Source organism: Mauremys mutica, chromosome 4 (genome assembly GCF_020497125.1).
Source record: "Mauremys mutica isolate MM-2020 ecotype Southern chromosome 4, ASM2049712v1, whole genome shotgun sequence".
Lineage (NCBI taxonomy): Eukaryota > Metazoa > Chordata > Testudines > Geoemydidae > Mauremys > Mauremys mutica.
In genome coordinates, this window is record NC_059075.1 from 136,039,611 (window position 1) to 136,065,138 (window position 25,528).

A 25,528-nucleotide genomic window follows, 5' to 3' on the forward strand; every position below is an offset into this window, starting at 1 on the left:
TGATGCAGTTAATGCACTTCCCCGAGAGGCGATAGCTACCTCGATGGAAGAATCCTTCTGTTGGCCTGCCTGTGTCTACACAGGGGGTTGGGTCAGCCTAAATTTTAGATGTGGACCAGATCTAAGCCACTGGCATGGAATATGCTGGCGGGACAGAGGTGGTGGGAGTGCTGCAGGGCTGGTGTAAGGAGCCCAGGTATGGAAGAGCAGGGGAGCTGCAAGTCAGGAGAGAGGTGCATGAGCAGAGTTGGGTGGGGACTCCAGGATTGCAAACACAGAGGAGCAGGGTGGCCATGCTTCTGCGTGGGACTGAGGATTAAGCTGGCTCCAATTTAGGCAGAAAATTAAGTGGAGATATTTCCCTGAGGAGCCCAGCACACTGGGCGCTGAGGGCTTGAAAATAATCCAGCCCTTAGCTCCTTTAAAAATCCCACCTCCTGTAGCTAGCTGCATCACACCTTGCGCCAAGCAGAGCCGCCAGTCGCTCCTACAGGAGAAATACCCCACATTGAATGTTTTGAAACAAGAGTACAATGTCCTCAACTGAACAGCTGCTGCCTTATTTACACAGGAACGCTGATGGTACCACCTGCCATTTTATTTTTCAGAGATAAAACAATTTTCTCCACAAACAAACAAACATTTCAAAGTTCAGGGAAGCCAAGCAGGGACTTTCAGGGACTCCTCTCCTTCAATGAAACCATGAGGCTCAGGGGCCCCGATCCTGGCCGGGTGAAACTGCTGCAAGTGTTCTTCTGAGGAGGCTGTCGCCCATCACTCACAGCGTCGGCTTCAGTCAGCCCCGCCCGACAATCCCCAGCCCCTGGCACCACTTATCCATCCCCATGGTTACTGACCCCTTCAGCCCTAGCACCGCTCAGCCCTCCCACAGGCCGTCTCCTCCCCTCCCCTCCCTTCCCAAATTACTAACCCTCCCCACCATGTCAAGCCAACAGCCCCTTTCCCGTTCCATGCCATTGTCCAGCATCAGCACCAGGACTGCAGCCCTCCACGCTGGGGCTCTGCTCCCACTCCATCATCTCCAGCTGCAGCCGCACAAGTCCACAGCTGCTGGTTTCTCATCCCAACCAGAACCGCTGCTGGGGCTCCCCCCTCCTCCCCCCTATCAGGCTCAGAGCTGGAGCAGATGTCTCCCGCTGTGCTGCCTCTCATGAGCGGGTGGAGCCCGAGTCGTAGCTGCTAATGAAGTGCTCCAGCTCCTGCAGGCAGTGGCCCCCGACCTGCCGCAGGTTGGCCCGCAGCGCAGACCCCATCGCCGCCTCCATGGAGGGCTCCTTGTGCAGCAGCATGGTGGCCACCACAGCAAAGGCCAGGCTGGACTGCTGGTAGGACTGCAGGGAGGGGAGAAGGGGAGCTTGTCAGACAAGGCGGCGGGCAGGCAAGTCCCTAAACTCAACCTGGGTGCCCGAGATTCCCCCCAGATGTACTGAGCCCTGTGAAAATGATCCAAGCTACCCTATGACTCAGGCCAGTGGCACCCCCTAGGGCTGGGGCAATAATGTGTTTTCATTGATCCCTGCTGCTGGCATGATGGACCTCTGCTGGGCAGCCCGAGGACCTCTCCATGCTCCTGTCTGGCCGTTCCCTTCCTCCCAGGGGCGGCTCTAGGCATTTTGCCGCCCCAAGCACGGCAGGCAGGCTGCCTTCAGCGGCTTGCCTGCGGAGGGTCCACTGGTCCCGCGGCTTCGGCGGACCCTCCACAGGCACGCCTGCAGGAGGTCCGCCGAAGCCGCGGGACCAGCGGACCCTCCCGCAGGCAAGCCGCCGAAGGCAACCTGCCTGCCGCCCTCGCAGCGACCAGCAGAGCGCCCCCAGTGGCTTGCCGCCTCAAGCACGCGCTTGGCGTGCTGATGCCTGGAGCCACCCCTTCTCCCTCCACCCAGAACACTTTGCTACCCCGAGAACCTTGCAGGGGTCAGGCTCTGGAGCCTCAGCTGCAGGGGTGACAGATGGGCCAGCCAGCCAATCACCTGGGAGTGTTAAGACAACAGGGCCAGCCCTCAGACTGCTCCCAGTCCCTGGCCGTTTAAGCCACTCCCCAGCAGAGTGTGAATCCAGGAGGAAGAATATTTTTCGCAAGCCGTGATGGCCACAGGCACCAAAAACAAATCAAGGAGGAGAACTGGGCTAGGAGTGAGGTTGCTTTGACTTCCTGGCACCAAACTCCCTAGTCCTGAACTGCTCCTGGCTGGTGGTGGGGTTTTCCCTCTAACCTCACTCTTCCCAACCCAGGATCACACTGGTCATTCATGGATAGCAGACACACGAAACACCCTCCCTGAACCCATTGCACCTGCTTTGAAGCCCTTACTGCAGCTGTTGCAAGGGATTTGGGGCAGGCCATGCAGATGACGGAGGTGGTTTGGGAGGGGAAGGGAAACCCGGATCCTGCACACATCAAGAGCCACAATGCATCTAGGTCCTACCCTGCTTCTGGGTGAGCAAGAGGGGACAGTTAGAACTTACCAGCTCAATTTCTTCCTTTCTGGCCAGTATGGCAGCAGAACGAAGGTACTGCATGGTCTCCGCTGGGGTAGCCAGAGCAGAGCAGGCCTGGTAAGGATAGCCTGCGTCCTCCTGATGAGCGGCCAGCTGCTCCTGCGTTGATTTCAGACAGGGTGAGGGAAGGAGGTTAACCTGCTCTGGGGGAAGACAGGGTTGGACGTTTGCAGGTACATGAGCAAACAGGGCTACTGACAAATTAAATCGTCCCCAAAATCAAATCCAACAGTGAGTGGAGAAGCCAGGGATAAACCCTCCCCCTCAACGCTTGGTGAACGTGGGAGCATTAGAGGGATGGCTGCAGAATATTTTAAAGCATTTTTCTGAGCTTTATGCCACCTGCCCCAGCTTCCTGTCTGGGTAGCAAGGGGCAGTTTCCCTTTAAAAAAAAAGAATAGGGGGTGACTGAGACGGGCACCAGTCCAGGTCAGCTGCAATGAAAAGTCGCTACAGTCAGATCGCTGTTCTTGTCCCTTGAGTGAAGGGAAGTTGTGATAAATGAAGGGGGGGTAGCTCCCTTTTATGGACACCCAGCCAGCCCGTTAGCGATGAAATCCCTCTTAGTAGCTGTTCTCTACTTGCTTTACCTGTAAAGGGTTAAAAAAGTCCCCAGGTAAAAGGAAAGGAGTGGACACCTGACCAAAAGAGCCAATGGGAAGGCTAGAACTTTTTAAAAATGGGAAAAAACTTCCCTTTGTCTGGTCTGTTGTTCTCTGGAGAGAGGGGAAAGAGCAGAGACAGGGCTGGGACTGTGCTGTAAAAAGCTTTTTGTCAGGTATGGAAATCATCAGATCATACCTAAAACCTCCTCATGAATTGGAAAATGTCCAGAAAGACGCGATTAGGTTTATTTCTTATTGGCTTGTGGACTCCTCTGTGCTAACCCCAAATGCTTTTTTGTTTGGCTTGTAACCTTGAAGCTGGACCTCAAGAAGGTTATTCTTGACATTTAATTTTTGTAAGTGGGTTTTTTAAATCTAGCAAAAGCCTAAGTTCCAGATGTTTTTTCTTTCTTTTTGTTTTTAATTAAAAAAAAAAAAAAAGTAAATTTTAAGAACAGGATTGGATTTTTGGTGTCCCAAGAGGTTTGTGCACATGTTGTTTAATTAGCTGGGGGCAACAGCTAATTTCCTTTATTTTCTTTCTCTTCCCCGGATGGGGGGTGAAAGGGCTTGAGGGTATCCTACAGGAAGGAATTCCCAAGTGCGCCTTCCTGGGTCCCAAGGGGTTTTACATTTGGGTGGTGGCAGCATCTACCCATCCAAGGGCAGAGAGAAGCTGTAACCTTGGGAATTTAATACAAGCCTGGAGTGGCCAGTATTGATTTTTAAAATCCTTGCAGGCCCCCACCTTCTGCACTCGAAGTGCCAGAGTGGGGGAACCAGCCTTAACAGAGATTGACGGCTCTCAGCCCAGTTCACGGTGGGCAGGCACCTCTGGCACAAAAACCACCACCATGGACAGCCCTAGCAAAGCTGCCAAGAAATTAATGGCTCACGGGGGATGCTTCCCAGAATCTACTGCCTTGGCACCTGCTTTGAAGCACCCATGCAAAGGATTCTGGGGGTGTTTTGGGAAACAAAAGTGGGCTGGGCAAGGACTTAATCCCTCCCAGGCCTAGGGTGCCAACCTGGGAGAATGGGGGCAAACAGGTCAGTTCATACCAGCTCAATTTCTTCCTTTCCCACGGGAGGCAGCTCCTCTGTGATCTCAGACCAGATTGGAGGTAAAGCAGCTAGAGCAGAGACAGCCTGGCTGAGAAGATCCGGGGCCTTCAGGTTGTCTTCCAGCTGGAGCTGTGGAGATTGCAGAGGGGATGAGGAAGGTTATGCCATTCCAGAGGCACCTCCCATGGCGACAGCGAAGACACTGACAAATCAAAGCTGGGCCGAGGGAACGTTCCCCAGAACCCTTAGCATGGATTAGTCTTGTTGCCTCCACTGATGCACGGTTGGGGTAGTGCAGAGGATTCTGGGAACAAGCATCAATTCCATGGGATGGGGCAGGCAAATGGAAGCGGGTAATGTGTAGGAAGAGGGCATCAAACCCCACCTTATCCCAAGGCCCCAGTGCATCTGATCCAAGGAGAAGGGAGGGTGAATTCATACCAGCTCAGTATCTTCTGTTCTGATGGGATGAAGCTCCTCTGTAGTTTCAGGTGAGGCTGGGGGCTCAGCAGCCAGATCAGAGCCGGCCTGGCTGGGATGGTCTGTGGCTTCGTGGCTGGCTTCCAACTGGACCTGTGGAGTTTTCAGATGGAGGGAGGAACAGTTAGATTGTCCCAAGGGAGGATGGGGCTGTGGGTGCATGAGCAAAACAGGAGCACCAGAAGCTCCAACTGTGAAACCAAACTTTGCAGCTTCAGGGCAGATTCTGCAGAGATAAAATCCCTCTGATGTCTCACAGTAACTGGGAGCATTACAAAGACGACTGTAATAATAATCCCTAGCGTTTAGCTAATGCTTTTAATCCCTAGAGCTCATAGTGCTTGACAAAGGAGGTCAGTGTCATGAGTCCGATTTTACAAATGGGGAAACTGAGGCACGGGGCGGGGAAGTGACTCACCCAAGGTCACCCAGCAGGCCAGTGGCACAGCTGGGAACAGATTCCAGATCTCCTGCATCCCAGTCCAGTGTTCTAGCCATTAGACAACACTGCCTCCTGTTCCACACCACAGAACACATGAAACGCACTTGCGACCCAAGTGCCCTTTTATCCATGCGCTACATTAGGGGAGGGGGCAGACTCCTATCTGAGCAGCCTTGCACCTCGACGTCACCAGCGATGTAACAGTGCTACTGCTGCTGCTGGACATAGGCCCCCATCCCCATCATCCCCCTTGGTTGCACTTAGCTGTCTCCTGGACTGCCTTAGCAGAGTCCAAAGGACTGAATGGACCATGCAGATGCTACCCACAAACTTTTGCGCCAGTTGTCTTGGAAACTCCTTTGAAGCACCACTGCAGCTGGCGCCAAGGCTTATGGGTGTGTTTGGGACTTAATGGCAATCTACTGTCAATCAATGCCAGAGGCATGAGGAAGGGACTTCAAATCCCATCTCCCCCCAGAGCCCCAACACATCTGACCTTGGGGAATAGCTGAAAGGGGGGACGGATTAGCTCATACCAGCTTGATTTCTTCCTCCGGGAGATAAAGATCCTCCGGGGCGTCAGCCAGGACTGAGTCAGTTGCCAGAGTGCAGCAGGCCTGGCTGTGATTGTCTGCAGCCTCCAGACTGGCCCCCAGCTGGACCTGCAGAGATTTCAAACAGATGAGGACAGTCCCAGGGCAGGATGGGAGCTGTGGGTGCAGGAGTGAACAGTGGTCCTGGAAATGCTGACAGTCAGTCAGACCAAGCAGCTCTGTGGTTCTAGAGGAGATTCAGCAACTGGAGAAGCCCGGAATAAAATCCGCCCCCATCCCATTTCTCTTTGCAATGGGGAGTGTTGCAGAGACGCACGCAGAACGTTCCTTGTGTACGATTTCCAGCTTGCTGCTGCACGGGAATTCAGGCTCCCCCCGAAAACCAGCCTATTGATGCAGAACCATCCGGTGGCCTGCATGAAGTGAGTTTGGTGGGTCTCAGCCCGAACTCCCCCCGGACAGCTGCCCACGCCACAAAAAGCTGCCATCATCATTAGCCTCCTTTACAGTGAGTCTTGGCAAAGTGTCCCAAGATTAAAGGGGAAGAGGCTCCCTAGAATCCTTCACACTGGCTGCTTTGACCCCCTCCTTGCTGTGCTGCCACAGCCATCACTAAGGATGCTGGGGTGCTTAGATCCAAAGGGGAGCCCTGCACTAGTCACGGTGGGCGAGTGAAAGGAAGCAACACGTAGGGACAAGGGGAACCAAATCCCGTCCTGTCCTCCTCAGACTGCAAACTCCTTTGGGCAGCAAGTGTCCCTTTGTTACAGGTACGTACAGCACCTAGCGTGTGGGGACTATTGCAATGCCCTAGGGCACCAACACATCTGCTGCAAGCAGAGTGAGAAGAGCCGGGTGAGTTCCTACCAGCTCAATTCCTTCTGTTCCCATGGGATGAAGATCCTCTGTGGTTTCGGGTGAAGCCGGGGGTTCAGTATCCAGCGTAGAGCCGGCCTGGCTGGAAGGGTCTGTGGCTGTCTGGCTAGCGTCCAGCTGGACCTACAGAGGTTTCAGGTGGGATGAGGGAAGGAGGTTAGACAACCAGAGGAGGACAGCAAACTGGTGAGCTTGCATTCCATCTGCCCAGGCTACAGATGGGCATGAGGCTGCCAGTCCAGCAGCTTTCACCAGCTCTTAATTCACACCCTCGCTACGGCAGAACAATGGCCAGCCTGTACCTGGGTCCAAGAAAGGGGAATTGAATCTCCCCCTAGCAGGCTGCTGCTGTGCCTGAGGTTCATCTCAGTGTCTCCAAGAATTTGACTGAGCCCTCAGCAAGGAGATGAAAGGGGAAACCGTACTAGGGACTTCTCTGCTGGAACAGAGGGCGGGCAGCCAGCAGCTGCCTGCTGCAAAATGGCCCTGGTAAGGTTGCTGCCGCTTGCCTTTGCCAAATATAGAGGGCCAATCCCAGCAAGGCATGCTGGGAAAAAGAAGTTCCAATGAGACAGTGACCTTGCTCTAAGAGAGTGAGTAGGCACCAAAAAGTCCCTAGATAAAAGTGCCTGTTATCTTCTCGTATGGCCCCACCTTAGATTGGAAGCTCTTTGGGGCAGGGACAATACCCGCCTTTCTCCCCGTACTCCGCAGCACCCGAGTGTCACACAAATCCCCCTACGCTTGAGGGACTTAGGACACAACCTCGTCCTTGAGACCCATCCATTGCCCAGGAAACCCAGCCCGTTCTCTGCCCTGCCCCGCCCCGCCCCTCCCCTCCCCGTGGCCCTTGACCTGGGGCGGTTTGGGTTCCTTCACTGGAGCTGCAGAATCTTTCTTGGATTTTCCAGGCTTCTTGGGCGCTGCTGATTTTGCTTTCTCTGTCTTAGAAGAAACACTTTTCTTTCTACTCGACTGTAGGAAGGAAAAAGAGCAGAGGCTGGAATCACTCATGTCCTCCTGTGGCCCTCCATTACGGCCGTATCTTAGCCCCTCAAATTCTTTACTGTGTTTATCCTCGCCACACCCCTGCGAGGCCAGGCTAAGCACAGAGAGACTAAGTGACTCGCCTAAGGTCACACAGGGACACTGCGGCAGAGCAGGAACTGAATCCACGTCTCTGAATTCCGAGGCTCAGGCCCTAACCACTGGTCCAGCCTTCCCGTCCTTGGCTAACAGCCTGCAGGCTTTTCTAGCTGTGGTTGGGAATTCCAGTGAGACTGTGGACACCTCCCTTCCCCTCCCTGGCCCACGGGTCCTTGGCTGAAAGACAGTGGGTCAGACTTCCCAAAGCCGACTCCAGAAGTTGGCTGCCCAGTCCGTATTCGATTGCCGCAGGAACCAGACTCCCAATCCCTCAGCTTTGGAAGCACCAGCCTGTCTTTCCAGACTGCAGTTCACCAGCTGTGGGTGCGGGCGACCGGGCTCTGGCTTTGCGGGACTTGCTGCTCTGGGGAACGCCCACCACGACCAGCTCCACAGCAGCTACGGGCCAAGTTCTCCCCTCGGTTACGCTGAGGCAGCCCCACTGACTGGGACATGCTCGTGTAAGGAGGGAGGATTTAGTCACACCTGGGGGGCGCCCACCCTGCGTCTGCTCGGTGGATAACCACAGGCAGTCACCCTCCGGGGCTGGCCAGGTAGCGCAAGCAGGAACCCCAGCCACGAGCAGGTTGGTTATAAAACCACTTCCTCCCCACCGGCTCCTCTGCCCCCTGCCCAGCTGGGGTGCAGGGAAGCTTGAGGGATTAGACCCCAGGACCCAGCTCATCCCCTCCGCCGCCCTCCTGGTGGGAAGCGGCCGACAGAGAGGTAGCAGAGAGACGCCGCTCTCCTCTTACCACCGAGCATCTCTCTGGGGAGCGGGAGGCCAACGACCTGGATGACTTGAACTTTTCTGCAAAGAGACCAATGGGGACAGAATGAGGCAGACAGAACCAGGGGGCAGCAGGGATGCTGGGCCTTCGGGGGCTGGGCCACGTTCCTCCTCCTGAGTGAGGGGCAGGAGCTCTGGTTTTAACACTGAGACTCCTTCTGCTCTCCAGTCTCAGCCCATGCTGGGTGGAGAAAAATCAAACGGGTCCTCCTGGGCCACTCCTCAGCCCAGGCAGACTCTGCCATCTAGCCTCTCCTATGGGCTTCAGGCTTCCTCCTTCCACCCCTGAATCCTTCTCCTAACAGAGCCACATGCCAGCAGCTGTGGTCCACAATGCCCTGCTTGCAGCTCTTTCTGAAACCCCTGCAATAGATCCCTGGGGATCCAGCCCCTGCTCCCCAGGCTAGAGAGACCTCCGTGGCAGGCAGAACTGGCAGGACTTTCTCACCCAGTGCTGAGCCATTGGAACGCAGCTCGGGATGAGGCACTGCCACCCAGGGGCTGTTTCCTGGGGCTGAGGAGCCCATGTGGCCTAGGCACCCCCGTCCCCGAGGGACTGACCTCTGGAGGAGTAAGACTGAAAGTGGTGGTAGTGAGGGGTGAATTCCCCTCGGTAGCCGCCTCGGAAAGGGCCGCGGTGATGCTTCCAGCCGCGGCCACGGTACTTCCTGGGGAAGAAGTCTTGCTCCCTGTGGAAGGAACAGGTGGCCCTGTGAGTAGCTGCTCTCTGAGCCAACCCCCATCCGGGGCTCCAGACAAAGGGCAGAGCCAGGTCTCCTCTGGCATTCAGATCCCACCCTGGCGCTCCAACCTCCAGGGCTGGCCAGCTGCTTTTACCTTTCCCCAGGCCGGCACGCTCATTTCCTCCTTCCCCTGGTATCTACCCCCCTGGCAGCCCCACCTGTGTCCTTCCCCTTCTCCCTCCAGATGAGATTATGCCCCTAAGAGTGGCGCTGCCCGGACAGTCACAGCTGGAAAGCGGCAGCGGTGGCAACAGGCCAGCCAGGGATGAGCCTGGGAACAGTGGGATATCCTGGGATCACTTGACTTGAGTGCAGAACGGGGGTCACGCCAGCACTGCAGGGGTTGCATGTGCTCTTTGGGCAGCCCTCGCCTGGGATCCAGCCCACTCGGCGAAGCTCTCTGTTGGGCCAGCCTTGGAATGTCAGAACCTCGGCTCCCCAGGCAAAAGGCCCATCCCAGCATCCCCGCCAGCCAAAGCACCCTGCTCCCGCCGCCACCTGAGCGCCTCCCCTGCCGACACCTGCCTGTCCCAGGAGTTGCCATGTTCCTCCCTCGATACGGACTCCGGGCAGTGCTGGTTAGGTGGCGTGGCCTGAGAGAAGGGACACGTGTTACAGAGGTTGTGGGGGCGGCGGGGTGACTCTGGGTGCTTTGCAGAAGCTCAACAAGGCAGAGCACGGGGAGACCCGCTCACTCTGCCTTCCTGAGCAAGGAACAGGCCCAGGCGTCCTAGTTCCCAGTCACCTGATCTAAACACCAGGCAACGCTCCCCTCCCAAGGTCTGGGGTTAGAACCCAGGCGTCCTGGTTCCCAGTCCCCTGCTTAATACAGTTGACCATGCTACTTCTCTGGAAGTGACTCTTACGAAACGTGACGACTCAGAACAACAGCAGTGGGAGACAACGCACCAGCTATAGTGCGAGGGGGGGTGCGTGCACACTGCGGACATGTTTGCTCAGCACCAGTCCCTCAGCAAAGAGCCATCAGGACACGGATGTGCATGGGTCATGCTCCAGGGGTCAGTGCAGGGAGCTAGGTGCTGGGGGCAGGGCAGAGCCAAGTGGCAGGTGGCTAGATCTGCAGGCTCGGACTTGCCAGATTCACCAACGTACAGTGCGCCCCATGAGAGTCTGTGTACAGAGATAAAGAAATCAGCTCCAGCAGGTCTCCTGCAGAACATGGCAGAGGACAGACTACAGGGCGTTTCGCCCGGAGTTTCCAGGGTGAGACCAGAACTCCCTCTGGTTTGTCCAGCACAGGAAGGCTCCGTTCACTTGAGATCCCCAGCGCTGTAACCAGCACAATCAGCCCTGCAGAGATTATACTAGTGTTATTCCTTGCCCCCCCCAACCCGTCTGACCGCTGCCCACCACTCATGGGCACAACCCGGACCCCACTTACCGAGTGCCACCCATCCCCGAAGCCTTCCTCATGTCTCCCAGGTTGGTTCTCCCACCTGGCTGGTTGCTGATGGTCCTGGGGTGCCCAGCATCCGCCGTTGTCACCCCCGTAAAAGTCAGTGGGGTAGGGTTCAATGTCTCGGGAAAAGGGCTGCAAAGACCCAACACGTGGGGTGAGGGCAGTCCTGAGTGAGACACACGGGGATGCACGACCTGCCCTTGTGTCACAGGGACAGAGATCTCATTCACAAGGATTCCCAGAGTGGATCAGACCCAGGAGGGGGGCCCCCCCCATCTACTCCAGCATCCCGTCCCCATCAATGACCAGCACCAGCTGCTTCAGAGGAAGGTGCAAGAACCCCTGCAATGAACACTATGGAATAACTGGCTCAGAGGGGAATTTTCTGCCTGACCCCATCAGTTAGTGGCTGTCTCGTCCCCTGAAGCCTGAGGGTTTGTAGCCTTTACATGGTATTTTTAACCTATGGACTACATCTGTGGAAGCTCTCACTGCCCCTATTAATGTCTCATCCTCTTGGAAATCCTACAGAGCTCTTGCCCTCAGTATGATCCCTTGTGGCAATGAGTTGCACAGGTTAATTTATACCCTCGGACTAAACAGTGTTTCCTTTTAGGAGCTTTCAGTTTCCTTCCAAGGTCATTAGCTGTCTCCGCGTTCTTGGACCAGCTGGGAAGGTCAGCGGGCCCCCCGATCTACCGTCTCCCTCATTCCTTATGTTACAACCCTCTCTCAGGGGTTCCCTCCTTGTTAAATCACAGAGGGAAGGTGGGCGGGGTGGTTTCAAAGGGAGCTCCCGGGGGGTGTCAGCTGGAGGAGCGCTATTCCACAGAGGGGGACACCTAAGCACAAAGGTGCAGCGACTTGCCAGAGGTCCCACGATGAGTCAGTGGTAGAATCAGGAATAGAACCCAGGTGTCCTGACGCCCGGGCCCCTACTCTAAACTCCAGACCAGAACATGGAGTGAACTGTACGAAACCGGATGGCTTGGAGCGGCAGCATTAGGAGGAACACCACCAGTGAGCACAGGGGTCTCGGGTCCAGAAAGAAGCCTCTGGCCCTTTCCCTCCCTGGCAGGTGGCAATCCTGTTCCTCTGCCCGCCCCCCTTCAACTGGGGGGCATTAGCACTTCAGGCCCTTGCTAACCCCCACAAGCCTGACCATCCCCCCTCCCCTCCTTGCTCTTGCTGGGAGACAGTCAAGCCCCCACCGGTGTAACACCATGGCCTGCTCCCAGACTCCATAGCCCTTGGGTGGCAGAGGCTGGTCAGGACACCAGCAAGAGGCAGTGCTGACCCTCAGACCCTGCCGGGGCTCCCCATTCTCTGCCCTGTGCTCCTGACCTGCCCCACCTCCTCCGACGGTTAGTTCCTGACCCCCTTAATACTGGGGTCTGAATTCCTCGTTTCCTACCCCTCAGGAAGGCTCCGTTCATGGGCGTTCCCTCCACGGAGCCGTGACCAGCTCGAGCAGCCAAGCAGAGATTGCTCCGCTCACTTCCAAACCAACCAGGAATTCTCCCTGCCACCCACAGCCCTTGCACGGTCTGCGTGAGCACAGCGGTGCACCAGGGCTCAGCCCGGACCCCACTTACCGAGTGCCAACCACCCCTGAAGCCTTCCTCGTGCCTCCCGGGTTGGTTCTCCCACCTGGCTGGCTGCTGATGGTCCTGGGGTGCCCAGCACCTGCCCTTGTCACCCCCGTAAAAGTCAGCGGGGTAGGGTTCGATGTCTCGGGAAAAGGGCTGCAAAGACCCAACACGCGGGGTGAGGGCAGTCCTGAGTGAGACACACGGGGATGCACGACCTGCCCTTGTGTCACAGGGACTGTGGTCTCATTCATAGGGATTGCCAGACTGGATCAGACCCGGGAGGGGGCATCTACTCCAGCATCCCGTCTCCATCAGTGAGCAGCACCAGCTGCTTCAGAGAAAGGTGCAAGAACCCCTGCAATGAACACTATGGAATAACTGGCTCAGAGGGGAATTTTCTGCCTGACCCCATCAGTTAGCGGCTGTCTCGTACCCTGAAGCATGAAGGTTTGTAGCCTTTATGTGGTCTTTTTATCCTGTGGAATGTAACTGCAAACATTCACATTATCCCCATCAGTAAATGTCTATTCCCCTTTGAACCTGACTGAACTCTAGGCCCCGGGTTAATTATGTGTAGTGTAAACACAAGGACCTGCTCCAATCAGTTTTAATTAAATGTCCCCTTGTTCCCGTGCGATGAAGGAAGGTGAATAGGAGCGACCCATTTACCTTCTCTCAGCCAGTCACTGTTTTGTGCCCCACCGTTGCTGCTTCATCACAGCAGCAAGGGATGCATCTGGGGCATTCAACTGCGAGGTAGGTGGGCAAGCCCTGTTTGTTTGTGGTTAACTGAGGCAAGAAGAGGTCAAGTGTCTTGCCAAGGGTCACACAGCGAGTCAGTGGCACAGCCAGGATTAGAGCCCAGGTGTCCAGCCCCCCAGACCCCTGCTAGGGCACTCTGCCTCAATGGGAGCGAGCGGCAGGAGTGGCCTGGAACAACAGCAGTCAGAGGCAGGCGACACACCTAAGATGTTCTGCTGGGATGCATTAGCGGGAAGGATACTGGCTCACCTCCTGAGGACCAATCAAGCCCCGGGCATGTAACACCCTGGCCTATTCCTATGGCTTGGTGGGTTTGTGACCCCTGGGAAGCAAGGCCAGATCAGGACTCCTGGCAGAGCCAGTCTGGACCCCCTACCCCACTGCCTCAGCCTTCCTGACCAGCCTAACATCCTCCCCGCCTGGGTTCAGGAAGGCTCCACTCATTTGCATGCGGGTCACGGAGCTGTGACCAAGCAGCGATAGCTTATGCCTGCCCCAGGAATTCTCCCCGGGACATCGTCCTCACTACCCACGCCCCCTGCTCCTGCCCTAGGCCCAGCTCAGCTGCGGCCCACCTCCCACACTCTGCCTGGACACAACACCCCTCCAGGCTCAGCCCAGACCCGCTTACCGAGTGCCACCTGTCCCTGAAGCCTTCCTCGCGTCTCCCGTGTCGGTAATCCCAGCTGGCCTCCTCCTGATGGTCCTGGGGAGCCCACATGCCCTCGTTGTCCCTGCGGAAGTCGGCAGGGTAGGCGGAGGGGCTGATGTCCTGAGGGCAGGGCTGCAAAGATGAGACATGTGGCACAGGGGGGGAGGGCATCGATGAGCATGACACACGGGGAGGCAGGATCTTCTCCGTTACCTCAGTGACAGCAGCCTCCTTGCTGCCTCTCAGCAGGGGGATCGCGGGGGGCACAGTTACATGAGTGAGAACTGGTACATTTTTAACCTACCCCTAGACTGAAACTCCTCTTATTCCACACGTTCTTCCCATCCCAAAGCATCCCAGCAAACACGAGACAAGTCAGCAACGAGCCCCCCGAAGGTGCAGCTTCTGAGGTAGGCAGGCCAGAGCTGTTCCCAGTGCCGTGACACAAGGCCTGGCGGAGACTCGGAGGCAGTGGATTTACACCAGAGATGGAGCTTGCTGCGTAGCTCCAGAAGAGGTGCGACTGGCCCCCAAGTTTATCTCAACTGACCGTTAACTCTGGAGCCGAATGAGGGGGACGTACAATATTTGACCCCAGCAGCCATTTCGCTGCTGGGTTGCATTGGTGGAAACAACCCAGCTGTTCAGGGAGCCTGGGCAGGGACTGGGTGGAACACCACCATTTCCCTCCCCCATACACACTCCCGCTTGGACAGAGAGGAAAGTAGACTGAGGAGGGAGAAAACCAGGTGTCTCCTGTCACTGGTGACCTTATCGTTCTCTCCATGCTTACAACTCCCCCCTCTCCCCAGCCACGTCCAGGGCTCGCTGAACCATTTGGAAATTAACTCTTTGTCCCCTGTGGAACGAGCCAATTCTGCAATGGTCCCACCTCTGCCCCCAGCACCAGGTTCCGCCATCTCCTCCCCTCCGAAGCCACTTACATGGAAGAAACCATTTGGGTGCCCTCTTCCAGGGAACATCCTGGTGCTCAAGGCGAAACCCCTCCTAGTTCAAGCCCTGAGAGAAAAGGGGTGGGGAGGGAAATGTATTGTGAGTTCAGTTGATTAACAGCTGAAACCCCACATAACTCAATCAATCAGCACAGACAGGCCACACATCCCCAGTCCAGAGAACAGTTCAGTGGCAGGGGTAGTGAGAGGGTCCTGCTATTCCCAAACTACCCTCCAGACCTCAGCCCTTCATACCCCACTTGTTTATCACCGCTGAAGCTTGACGGTTAGCTCCACCGACTTCCTTTTCCATTTCGGTAACACCCCTCGCTTTGCCTTTAGCACATTTCCCTGCCCTTAGGGCATGTTTTCTACAATTCAGCAGGATCGCAGACCTGTCTGCCACACCAAAGTCAGCTGCTACTAATTTTCCATGATTTCTCTTACCCGAATTATGCAACAGTTTGTTGGTAAATCGTACAGTCAATTGCTTGTTATGAAATATACTCAAGAGAGTAAATAACCAAAGTCAGTCAGATTTATGGCTCAAAGTCAGTAATAGTGGAACAGAGGAAAAAAGGTTCAGTACGATACCAGTTTCCAGGAAGCAGGCTCATGCACCGTGGTTACAAAGAAGGCATGGGTCCAAAGTTACACCCCCCAAGCTATCCTTTTCTGTCCAACCCATTCACAAGTAACAAGACACTGTATGCATCATCTGAGGCTAGATTTAGCCAATCATCTTTCTACCTTGTTTTTCTGGTACCATGCTGTACCTCTGTTAGCTCTCTGTTCTGAACTCAGGCATTCCAGATACCAAGGGCGTGAAGGCATGCCCTGGGCTTGTACCAGCATAGAACACTCATATATCTTGTCCTTATCTTTGAGACATTCTGTTAGACTCACAATAGAGGTCTCCCTACGGGATGGGGAGCAGGCAGATACTGGACACAGTGTTGGTATATAATACTCTAAATGCTCTTTACTGATCACGCAACAAACCTTACTCACTCCGCATTCACACCCCAAACATACTAGACCAGAGTCCAAAGGTTAGAATGGTCCCCATGGCCAGTCGAGATTCCTTCCAATCATCAGATCGTATGATGCAGGGAGCCGGCAAAAACCACATCTATATCCACACGGGACTCTGGATCGATAAGCGACTCCAATTTGCAGAAATCATAGGCAACCATTTATCGTCCATTCCGTCACGTTGTCAGTTCTTTACCTTTGTTTACTAGGCCTTCTACCCACACAATTCCAAAGAGACAATCCTGGGCAGGCCGCCATGATCCAAGTTGTGCCATTTCCTCCAATTCTTATACACTTGTATATCAGTCCAGCCGGTATTGTTTCCTTTTCTGCTGATTTTCCGTATTTTTCTCGAAATATAAGATTGTTTTTGCACAAACAGTTCTAATAGTCCTTGACCTTAAGTTCTTGCTTCGGTTGTCAACTTACAACGCATGTATTCATGTCAAGCACGCGTCATTCATGCCAAGCCTCAATATCCTATAACATATTACTAAATAAATATATAAATCACAATGTATATACATCTCCCAACAATTCCAGGATTGGTCAGAGAGAGTAACTCCCTACCCGTTACTGTGGTAAAACATCCACATGTTCTGTTCCTGACAGTTTTAATATCTACTTAGGCCAAAGTTTACTTCAGCTAATGCAAGTTGCTGTAGGATACTTAGCCCAAGTGTACAGGATTATAGAAAGACAGAGGCCAGTTCAGGCCATGTAACCACTTGAAATATAATCTAATGGTACAGTAGAACCTCAAAGTTATGAACACTAGAGTTACGAATTGACCAGTCAACCACACACCTCATTTGGAACCGGAAGTACGCAATCAAGCAGCAGCAGAGACACTATCCCCCCCAAAAATAATACCAATACAGTACAGTACTGTGTTAAATGTAAACTACTAAAAAAATAAAGGGAAAGTCTAAAAAAAGATTTGACATGGTAAGGAAATTGTTTCTGTGCTTGCTTCATTTGAATTAACATGATTAAAAGCAGCATTCTTCTTCTGCAGAGTAAAGTTTCAAAGCTGTATTAAGTCAATGTTCAGCTGTAAACTTTTGAAAGAACAACAATAATGTTTTGTTCAGAGTTACGAACAATCTCCATTCCCAAGGTGTTCATAACGCTGAGATTCTACTGTATGTTGATATTGTTACTCCTGGGGGAATTCTGCGCCACTGCGCAATGCAGAATTTTGCAGAAATTAACACTGTGCATTCAGAATTTCCTTTCCCCCACAGAAATGGGCTGCAGTGCTGCTAGCTGCCACTAGCACATAGACGACACTGCTGGGGGCAGGGAGCTAGAGGGATCCTGGCAACTGCAGTTCCCAGAATGCCTTGAGGGAAGGAGAGGGTGGCACACAGGAAACTCAGCCTGGGACCGAGCATCCCTGGGCTCTGTGGGGGAGGGAGCAAGCATCTGGACAAGGGCGGACCCTGCGGCTGGGCTCTGGGGGGAAGGGTTGTGGGTGTCTGCCTCCCCCCTCCCCCCCAGCTGGGCTCAGGGCGGAAGGGGAGAGAAAAACTGGGTTGTTATAGGGGTTTCTTTAACTCTCTACTCCTGGGGGAATTTTTGCGTGTGGGTCTGTATTGTTACAGACATACTTGCTGACACGTATTTTGAAATAAATTACCAAAATAATTGAAACCGGCGTGATTATGTAGTGTTATTTTGACAAACAGAATTTGCAGAATTTTAAAATAGTGTGTGCAGAATTCTTATTTTTTTGGTGCAGAATTCCCCCAGGAGTAAATTATTGTGTGTTTAATGCATATTGCTATACGTAGCCCAAACAGTACCTATTGATAATGTGATATATGTTTATTAGACCAGCATATATTGGTCAACAGGAGAGTCCTCTGTTAGTAGGTAGGCCAGAGTCACCAGATGACAGGGCGAGAGAGCACCATAGGTTGGTAGAGCACGTGCCATGTCCCCTTCCAGGCCCTGTCTCCACAGGTTCATAGGGGGTGGCTTTCAGCCCAGCTGGCTCAATGGAGTTGGAGGAACCTGACTGAGAAGCCCCCTTACTGCTCATCACGAGTTCACACCGGCTCAGCTCTCAGATGGCGGATGTGTGGAGCCTACACGACACTTGCCCTTAATGGAAATCCACTGCACGTCTTCAGGAACAGCTCCGGAGCATGTCCCCTAACTACCATTCCCACTACGGATGAAAAGCACTGGTGACAGGCCACCAAAGACCTGATACAAAGGCTACGGACACCAACTGTCCATTGACTGGGCCTCAGAGGCTTGATCCTACAGCCTTCATTCACAGGAGCAGCCTTGCAAACTGGTGTGGGCAACTCTGGCAGTACACTCCATTAGGCTGAGCGTCTGCCGCAAGAAATATGGAAAACTCTCCCCTGCCCCACAGCATTGGCCTTAGGAGGGCACCTGCTGCCCTTCAGAGAACACTCCCAAAAACCTCCATGGGCCCAGTCCTGGACCTGCAGCACACTGCAGATTGTTCTCCACCCCTACTGAAGGTGCTAAGTGCTGATCGTACTTAGCCCCAGGAGGGGCCTGGGGCCTGTTATTTTTAGCCACTGTCATTCACTACACTGCCCAGGACTATCCCCTGCAATTTTAAATGGATGCCTCAGATTTAAATTTGGCCTCAGCTAGACACACTGTAAATAGAAGCTTTTATAAAAACTATGACCAGTAGAAAGGATATTGCACACACAAAAATCCAGTGAAAGCTGTTTGAAATAGATAAACACCGTCCTGCCCTCTGCAGACCAAACAATGGCCCATTGAGAGCCTGAAAGTGAAACTGACCATAAACAAAAATGAAACTGACGTCACCTATTTGCACTGTGAGAAATGGGACAGGAACTAGAAAACAAACTGGATGCAACAACAAACAGCAGGGCCTGGGAGTGGGAGGTTATGGTTCTATTCCAGCTCTGGCACTGGCTCACTCTGTGACCTCACATCCCTTCTCCGGGCCTCAGTTTCCCACCTGTAGAGTGGGCATGATGAAACTTCTGTGCCTTTATAAAGCGCTTTGAGAGCAGGGGTGGGAGGACTGGCCATTCATTTTCACAAGACACATGCAGTACTGCTAACCCCAAAGGTTCCCAAATGGAGTCAGGCCCCCAAAAATCATTAAATGTTTTCAAAAATAAATAATTTGGGGGGGGTTCTTTCTATTTTCCTTCTGTTTTCTGGGCATTCAGGGTGCATACAGGTCACAATTTCACTTATTTTGTCTTTTAATGAAAATGAAGATTCTCAACTAATCACTTCTCTCTGAGTGCTGGAGCTTTAAAGCAAACAGGAAATATTGCAATAAAACCACCAGAGCAGGCAACACTGACTTGCCTCTCAAAATAGACCACTTGATTCTAGGACCAATTACTTTCCGTTTTTGAATAAGGAACTTGAAACAAGTAAAATGCCCAGGCAGGCTGAGCACAGGGACAAGTCCGTTTTTATAAATGCCATTTTTATATAAGATTGGTGGGGGAAGCCTTTTGTTTGAAACTTTCCCAATAAAAGTTGTGGACTTCCAAATTGTACACTTCGGACTTGTCCACACTTGACAGTTAATTCAGATTAAGGTAGGGTTTGGAACGAGAGCATCCACGCATGGAGTTTATCAGGAATAATTTATTGCTTTAAATTCACACGTTACCTTACACTAGATTAACTTTTATTTGTAGAAAAGCCCTTAATCTGGAATAAGGTTGTGTCTACACTACAGACCTAAGGAGCAGTGGTAGCTCTGTCTGCAGGAGAGCTTCTCCCAATGACATAGCGCTGTCCATGCCGGCGCTTTTGTCGGTGAAACTTTTGTCGATTAGGGTGTGTTTTTTCACACCCCTCACTGACAAAAGTCTTACCAACAAAAGTGCTAGTGTAGACATAGCCTTCAGAGCGCCCAAGAATAACACTAGAATAGCAATTCCTGAATAACTGGCTGTCTCTTGTTTCCACACAGCACCCAGCATAATCAGGGGCTGTGGGCAGGACTACAAGTCAAACGCTTGGCGCTCCGATCTGCCTGGCCTGCCTTTCCACAATGGCCCATCTTCCCGCCAAGGAGCAAAACGTGCTTTACAAACTGTAAAGCAGGGGTTCCCAAACTGTGGGCCGTGACACAGCCCTGGGTGCTCCGCCATCATGGGCAGAGGTTTTTTGGGGGGGGCCAGCAGTGACGCCAACCACTGTGTGTCCAGGGCAGTTTCCTCATATGGGCTGGGTAATGGCCACAATGCCCTCCAGGCTCAGATAGCTGTAGTCCATGGTGCCCATGAACCACTGGGTGCCGGAGGCCACGGTAACAGTATAGGATGGGCATGGCCTGGCCCAGCGCACACACAGCCACAAGGAGTGGAGATGCCCACGCAGTGCCAGCTAGGGACTGAGTGCACGGCTGGGCTACACCATCCTGAGCTACACCCCTCTCTGCACACAGCCCCTAGCTACCCCATCCCTGCACCGTGTGCTATCCCCACAGCCCCCATCCAACCCCTAGCTACCCCATCCCTGCCCCCTGAGCTACCACCCCATCTGCACACAGCCCCTAGCTACCCGCTCTCTGCACACAACCCCTAGCTATCCCATCTGCACACAGCCCCTAGCTACCCCCCTCTCTGCACACATCCACTAGTTACCCTGTCTGCACTCTGTTCTGAGCTACCCCCTGCCTGCACTCTGAGCTACCACCTTGTCCGCACACAGCCCCTAGCTACCCCATCCCTGCACCATGAGCTACCCCCACGGCCCCCATCCAACCCCTAGCTACCCCATCCCTGCACCCTGAGCTACACCCATCTCTGCACACATCCACCAGCTGTCCCATCTGCACTCTGAGCTATCCCCCGACCTGCACACAGCCCCTAGCAACTCCCTGCCTGCATTTTGAGCTGGCTGAAATGTTGAAAATTGAAGATGAGATCAGGTTGAGTCTCACTAACATATGTCGCCAGCTGGAAAAACTGTGCAAGGAGAAGCCGGCACAGCCATCACATTAAGATGACTCCTGGTCTGTACGTTATTTTATATTTGTATTTACAATATTTGATTCTTTTCTAATTAGTAGAGAATAGGGTTGGTCTTTACTTACACAGCACAGAAATGTAGCTATTATGCTAAAAAAAATTGAAAACACAGTATCGTGTCCAAAGCTGGACACCTATTTTGTTTTAAAAATCAAACAACACAATGTGTTTGTCAACAATTTTGTTAACACCGTTGTGTTGCTGAGTGTTCGGTTTTTATACAAAATTATGTGTTGAACACCCCATTTGGCTCTCAACATTTTTTTAAAGTGTGGTTTTACTCAAACTGTTTGGTTTCAAAGGTCTTGTGGCATTTTTCTGAGGGCGGAGTGCTAGGGATTTCTAGCATAACAATTGTTTGCATTACAATGCAAAGAAAACCTGTTCATTGTTTATTTACAGTGGTACGGTTTATATGGACGTAACACTTAACAGGAATAATTGTCCTCAAGAAGCGTTAAGAGTGGGCCACAGGCCTCACAGGTAGGCCACAGGGGGAAAAGTTTGGAACCCCCCTGCCTTAAAGGCTTTACAAACACGAAGGGACTCATCACCCTGCAGGAAGAGAGGCAAGGGCGCATTTTGCTAACAAAAGCCAGGACAGGCAAAGCACTTTGCTAACCAACATTTTCACCAGCCTTTGCAAGTGGGGCATCCGTTGCTATAGGGCAAGGGGTGGGGGCGAGGGGGGTTACCCTTCCCCAGATGCTACAGACACACCCACCCCTTTTGCAGGATATAATATAATCAGGACGCTGATACTTTGCGCGCGCACACACCGGTTTTTTCTACAACGATCCCCAAGGCTTTGCAATGCACCACACACATCAAAAATCCTAAGGCTACTCACTCCGCACTGAATCTTGCATCCCACGCAGTTCACTCACCCCAACTCCAGTGGCCACGGCTGGGCACCCAGGCACAAATCAGCTGAGCGGCAGTGGGTGGGGTCGGGCCAGGGGAGCTACTCCAGGCCCCACAGCTAACAGGCGTCGGTCTAAGTCTGGACTGGAGAGACCGGACCTCCCACTGCAAAGTTAGCAGCACTGCCTAGGAATAAACGCACATCACATGCCTGGCATTGCCTGCTCCTGGGCAGCTGGGGGGAGCAGCCCTCTCAGAAGCCATGTGCCCGCGGTCTCCGGCTGCAACTGCACGGAGCGGAGGGGAAGTGGAAAACTTCAGTTTCCTTCCAGCGCAGACAGCAGGAGACTTGAAGTATTTCTGACTCCCCTGCAATGAGCCTCGCCTGCAGAGGGGAGGGAGAGGGGGAGGGGGGACACGAAAGCCTGCGGCTGCTGATTGCACTTGATGGATGGATGTTGTTGTGGTCCCACCCAGGAACTGGTATATTAACATCGCAGGGAAGGGAAGGGCTGCTGAGGTGTTAGGAGTTGCACCTTTGCAGTTGCTGTTGCTAGTGTGTGACACTGGAGACAAGTTCCCCTGAGGCCCAAGGACCAGGACAGCAGGTGGCATCTCCCTGAATCAAACGAACCTGCAAAGGGTTTGAAACTTTACTCGTGTGTGTGGTTCTTCTGGGGTTTTAAATTCGGCAGAAAACAACCTAAATCTAGCACTCTCTCCATAGCTATCTATCTATCTATCGCACCCTTGGTGTATGCACTGCCCTGGTTGAGACAGAAGACATCAGAAAGCTGTCTCAATGCAAATATGCCAGCAATCGATGCCATACAAGACCTGCTGCCCCGCTCTTCTGGTTCCTGAGTGCCTACAGGGAGGATTGCCTAATGTTAGAACTTGCATCCGAAGAAGTGGGTATTCACCCACGAAAGCTCATGCTGCAAAACGTCTGTTAGTCTGTAAGGTGCCACAGGATTCTTTGCTGCTTCTACAGAACCAGACTAACACGGCTACCCCTCTGATACTTGTTAGAACATTGGCTCCTGAAGCTGTAGCATCTGTTTAGCTATGACACTATTGATAGATAACATGATTTGTGCTTAGTTGTCTGTTCTGGGAAACGATGCTATTGCTAAATGATCCTATGACCTGCTTGCATAACCAATAATAAACACTGAACAGCACCATGGTCAAGGGGAAAAACGTGGAATGTTTAGAGTACAAGTAAATAGACCTATGTACCCCACGTCTGCAAAATCCTGAAAATATGCTTTTGTCAGTGTGGTCTGATATGACGTCAATAATGGTATGTATATGTACTCACTGTTCTGTATCGGTGTGTCACTCCTCTGGCGTGAGTCGAGGAGGGGGCACCCGCTCAGCTGATCGTATAATAAAGGGCTGATATATGTTTATACTCTGTCTTGGTCTCCGTGCCTCCTTGGGGTAATTGACTAACTCCGGGGAGAACGAGCCCTTTTGGCTAACACTATGTTAGCCAAATGGGCTCCTTCCCCCCCCCCCAGAGCTTACCTAATTACACCAAGGAGGCACGGAGACTGGGAAGACGAGTACCGTTCTCTTTATTGATCGATCAGCTGAGCGGGTGTTCTCGTCCCGGCTAGCGCCAGAGAGAGACACACACCCCATGGCCAAACGGGCCTACCTCTATACCCAGTAACAAACAACTTTGTTGACGTCTCATTTACGTTGTTTGGCTGACCTTACGGAACCTGTAAATGTACCTATAGGGAATAATGGAGTACATAGAATACATATATCAATAAAAAAGGAACAAGAAACATATAATTGTCACGGATACATTTATCATGATAAGGGTACAGCTGTTGCGGATACATTTATCATTGTAAGGAAGACATAAGATATCCCTATTGACCCGTCGTACTAACTACTTGGCCAGAAACATGGGAAGACAGCTGCATACATTTAGCGCCAAGCATGGGCCGATAAGCAAAAGCTGACACAGGCTTTTCTCCCTACTTATGTTTCAAGGCCTTTATCCTACTTATGTTCGAGGGCCGTTGTCTTGCTCACAGGCCTCTATCCTGCTTATTTTCTAACAATTCGGAGATGGGAACAGACAGTGTCCCAAATACAAGGGAGGGTGAGAAAGATACTTGCTTAGATGATCAGGACCTGGAAAAAGACGTCTCACTGAAAAGCAACGAGGACAAACTATGCCTGACTCTGGGCAATGGGTAGGGATGGCACAGATGGCATTGCCCTAAAAAGCCACCTGCCACCAGCTCAGGAATAGACATTGCTGACAAAGGGACACGGGGGATGGAACCCTAAACACAGCACGTCACTCTACCCTGGGCAGACCAAACTGGCCTCTGACAGATGCCTGAAGGGAGTTGTCCTATCCTTACACGCCAGCAACCCTTGTCTAGCTTGCCATCGAATAGAATTCACACCACCGTGGGACGTTGGACAAATCGTTTCGGTTCTCTGTACCTCAGTTCTCCACCTGTAAAAGAGGGATTAAAACTGATCTGCCCTCCTGGTTCTTTTCTGCTTTACAAATAATTAAGATTGACGTGGAGGCCTATTGGGTGAAAAGCCCAGTCCCCATCAATTACAAACCTTAACTACCTGTAGTTTGAAGCTTTAATAAGATAACGTCCAGAGCATATATCACTACCTGAATCATGCATAAGGGACAGAGCAGGATAGCATAATGATCAGCTACCCAGTCCTGGGCACAGGTAGGCTGTTTCTGCCACCATCTGGTCCAATCGAGTGGCTGTCCTGTGTTGCTCCACCCCCCTGTGTTAGACACACATCCTTTATGCCGGTGCAGATTATTAAAAAGAGCTTAACTATAAAGATTCTGTTCTAAATATTGCTGGATGAGGCATGCCACACACGGGGCCAAGACCCTCTGGTTTATTAATTCAAACCTTTATTTGAACCAAAAGCATGGCCTAGTGTTCACAATTAGAAAGGAAGGAATGACAGAGATACAGAAAAGGATATTGGCCAATTACCTTCTGGGGCGTAGGTGGGTCATGATGGATTTCTCCCACGAGTCTCCAACCATGTCCTTCCTCTCTAGCAAGTTTATGCTTTTTCCACACTGTGACAGTCCAATAAACCTTACAATATGCATGCGCGTGCTACAGTTTACTTAATGTTTGCTGAGCATGCTATTTTCATGTCAGCATGTCACCTTCCTCCAGACAGGCACTTCTCTGTTTTTCCCAGTACAGTGACTTTTTGGCCATTATATTTGGTGTACCAAGAGGGTACTGATTAACTTCATTTGATCTCGACCTTACCAAACATCACCTTTGTCCTAGCAGCGTCATTGAAGCAAGCCCACATGAGGCAACACTCATGTCAAGCAAAGACCATGCCGTGTTACTGAAGCCATGTTGATCCCAGGATATTCGAGAGATGAGGTGGGTGAGGTCATATCTTTTATTGGACCAACTTCTGTTGGTGAGCGAGACGAGTTTTCCTTTCCAGGACCTGAAGCAGAGCTCCGCGGAAGCTCGAAAGCTTGTCTCTTTCACCAGCAGAAGTTGGTGCAATAAAAACAAAGACTAGGCCAAAGTCAGTTAGCTGAGCAAGCGTATTACCCTGGCCTGTATACATGACCCACGCTTATGATCTTTCCAACAATATATTTTCATACACACAACATAATAACTAACCCCAAATCCTTCTAGTACATTTTTTACTTATCCTGGTAGTGGTAAAATTTTAACTGGCACCTGCTTGCCTATATTTTTTTAACCATTACCACCTTCCTCATTACTCAATCCAACTGTCTTTTCATTGTTTTTCTGTTTTCCATTATTTCTTACAACGGTCTTATTCTTACTTATATGCTTCTTGTGGCCTGGGAGTTTCTGGGTGGCTACTTCTGATCAGTCACTGTCTGTCTACAACCTAGCTTGCCTTACTAGGGAGATCTGCACCTGGCTAGTAAATCATCCATTTGTCTGGGTTGCTTTGCCCTATTATCTACACAGACCA

The 25,528-nt window shown here is 52.3% G+C and overlaps 1 protein-coding gene across 12 annotated transcripts; it reads right to left on the reverse strand.

The window, feature by feature from the left end:
- Positions 1-574: 574 nt before the first annotated feature.
- On the reverse strand, positions 575-24,553 carry LOC123369680 (periphilin-1-like). 12 transcript variants are annotated; one of them, XM_045015566.1, is made up of 15 exons: positions 24,535-24,553; positions 14,592-14,667; positions 13,627-13,779; positions 12,237-12,386; positions 10,624-10,773; positions 9,747-9,814; positions 9,040-9,167; positions 8,444-8,499; positions 7,398-7,517; positions 6,534-6,665; positions 5,649-5,774; positions 4,632-4,763; positions 4,188-4,319; positions 2,488-2,658; positions 575-1,352 (listed from the first exon to the last, which is right to left on the reverse strand). In XM_045015566.1, exons 2-15 carry the CDS (start codon positions 14,628-14,630, stop codon positions 1,170-1,172), a joined length of 1,740 nt encoding a protein of 579 aa, XP_044871501.1. In that variant the 5' UTR covers positions 14,631-14,667; positions 24,535-24,553; the 3' UTR covers positions 575-1,169. The 12 variants fall into 12 exon arrangements, with proteins under 12 accessions (XP_044871501.1, XP_044871503.1, XP_044871502.1 ...); XM_045015568.1 differs by lacking the exon at positions 24,535-24,553 and adding an exon at positions 21,547-21,906 and having other exon boundaries at positions 13,627-13,767; XM_045015567.1 differs by lacking the exon at positions 24,535-24,553 and adding an exon at positions 21,510-21,906 and having other exon boundaries at positions 13,627-13,767.
- Positions 24,554-25,528: the final 975 nt, after the last annotated feature.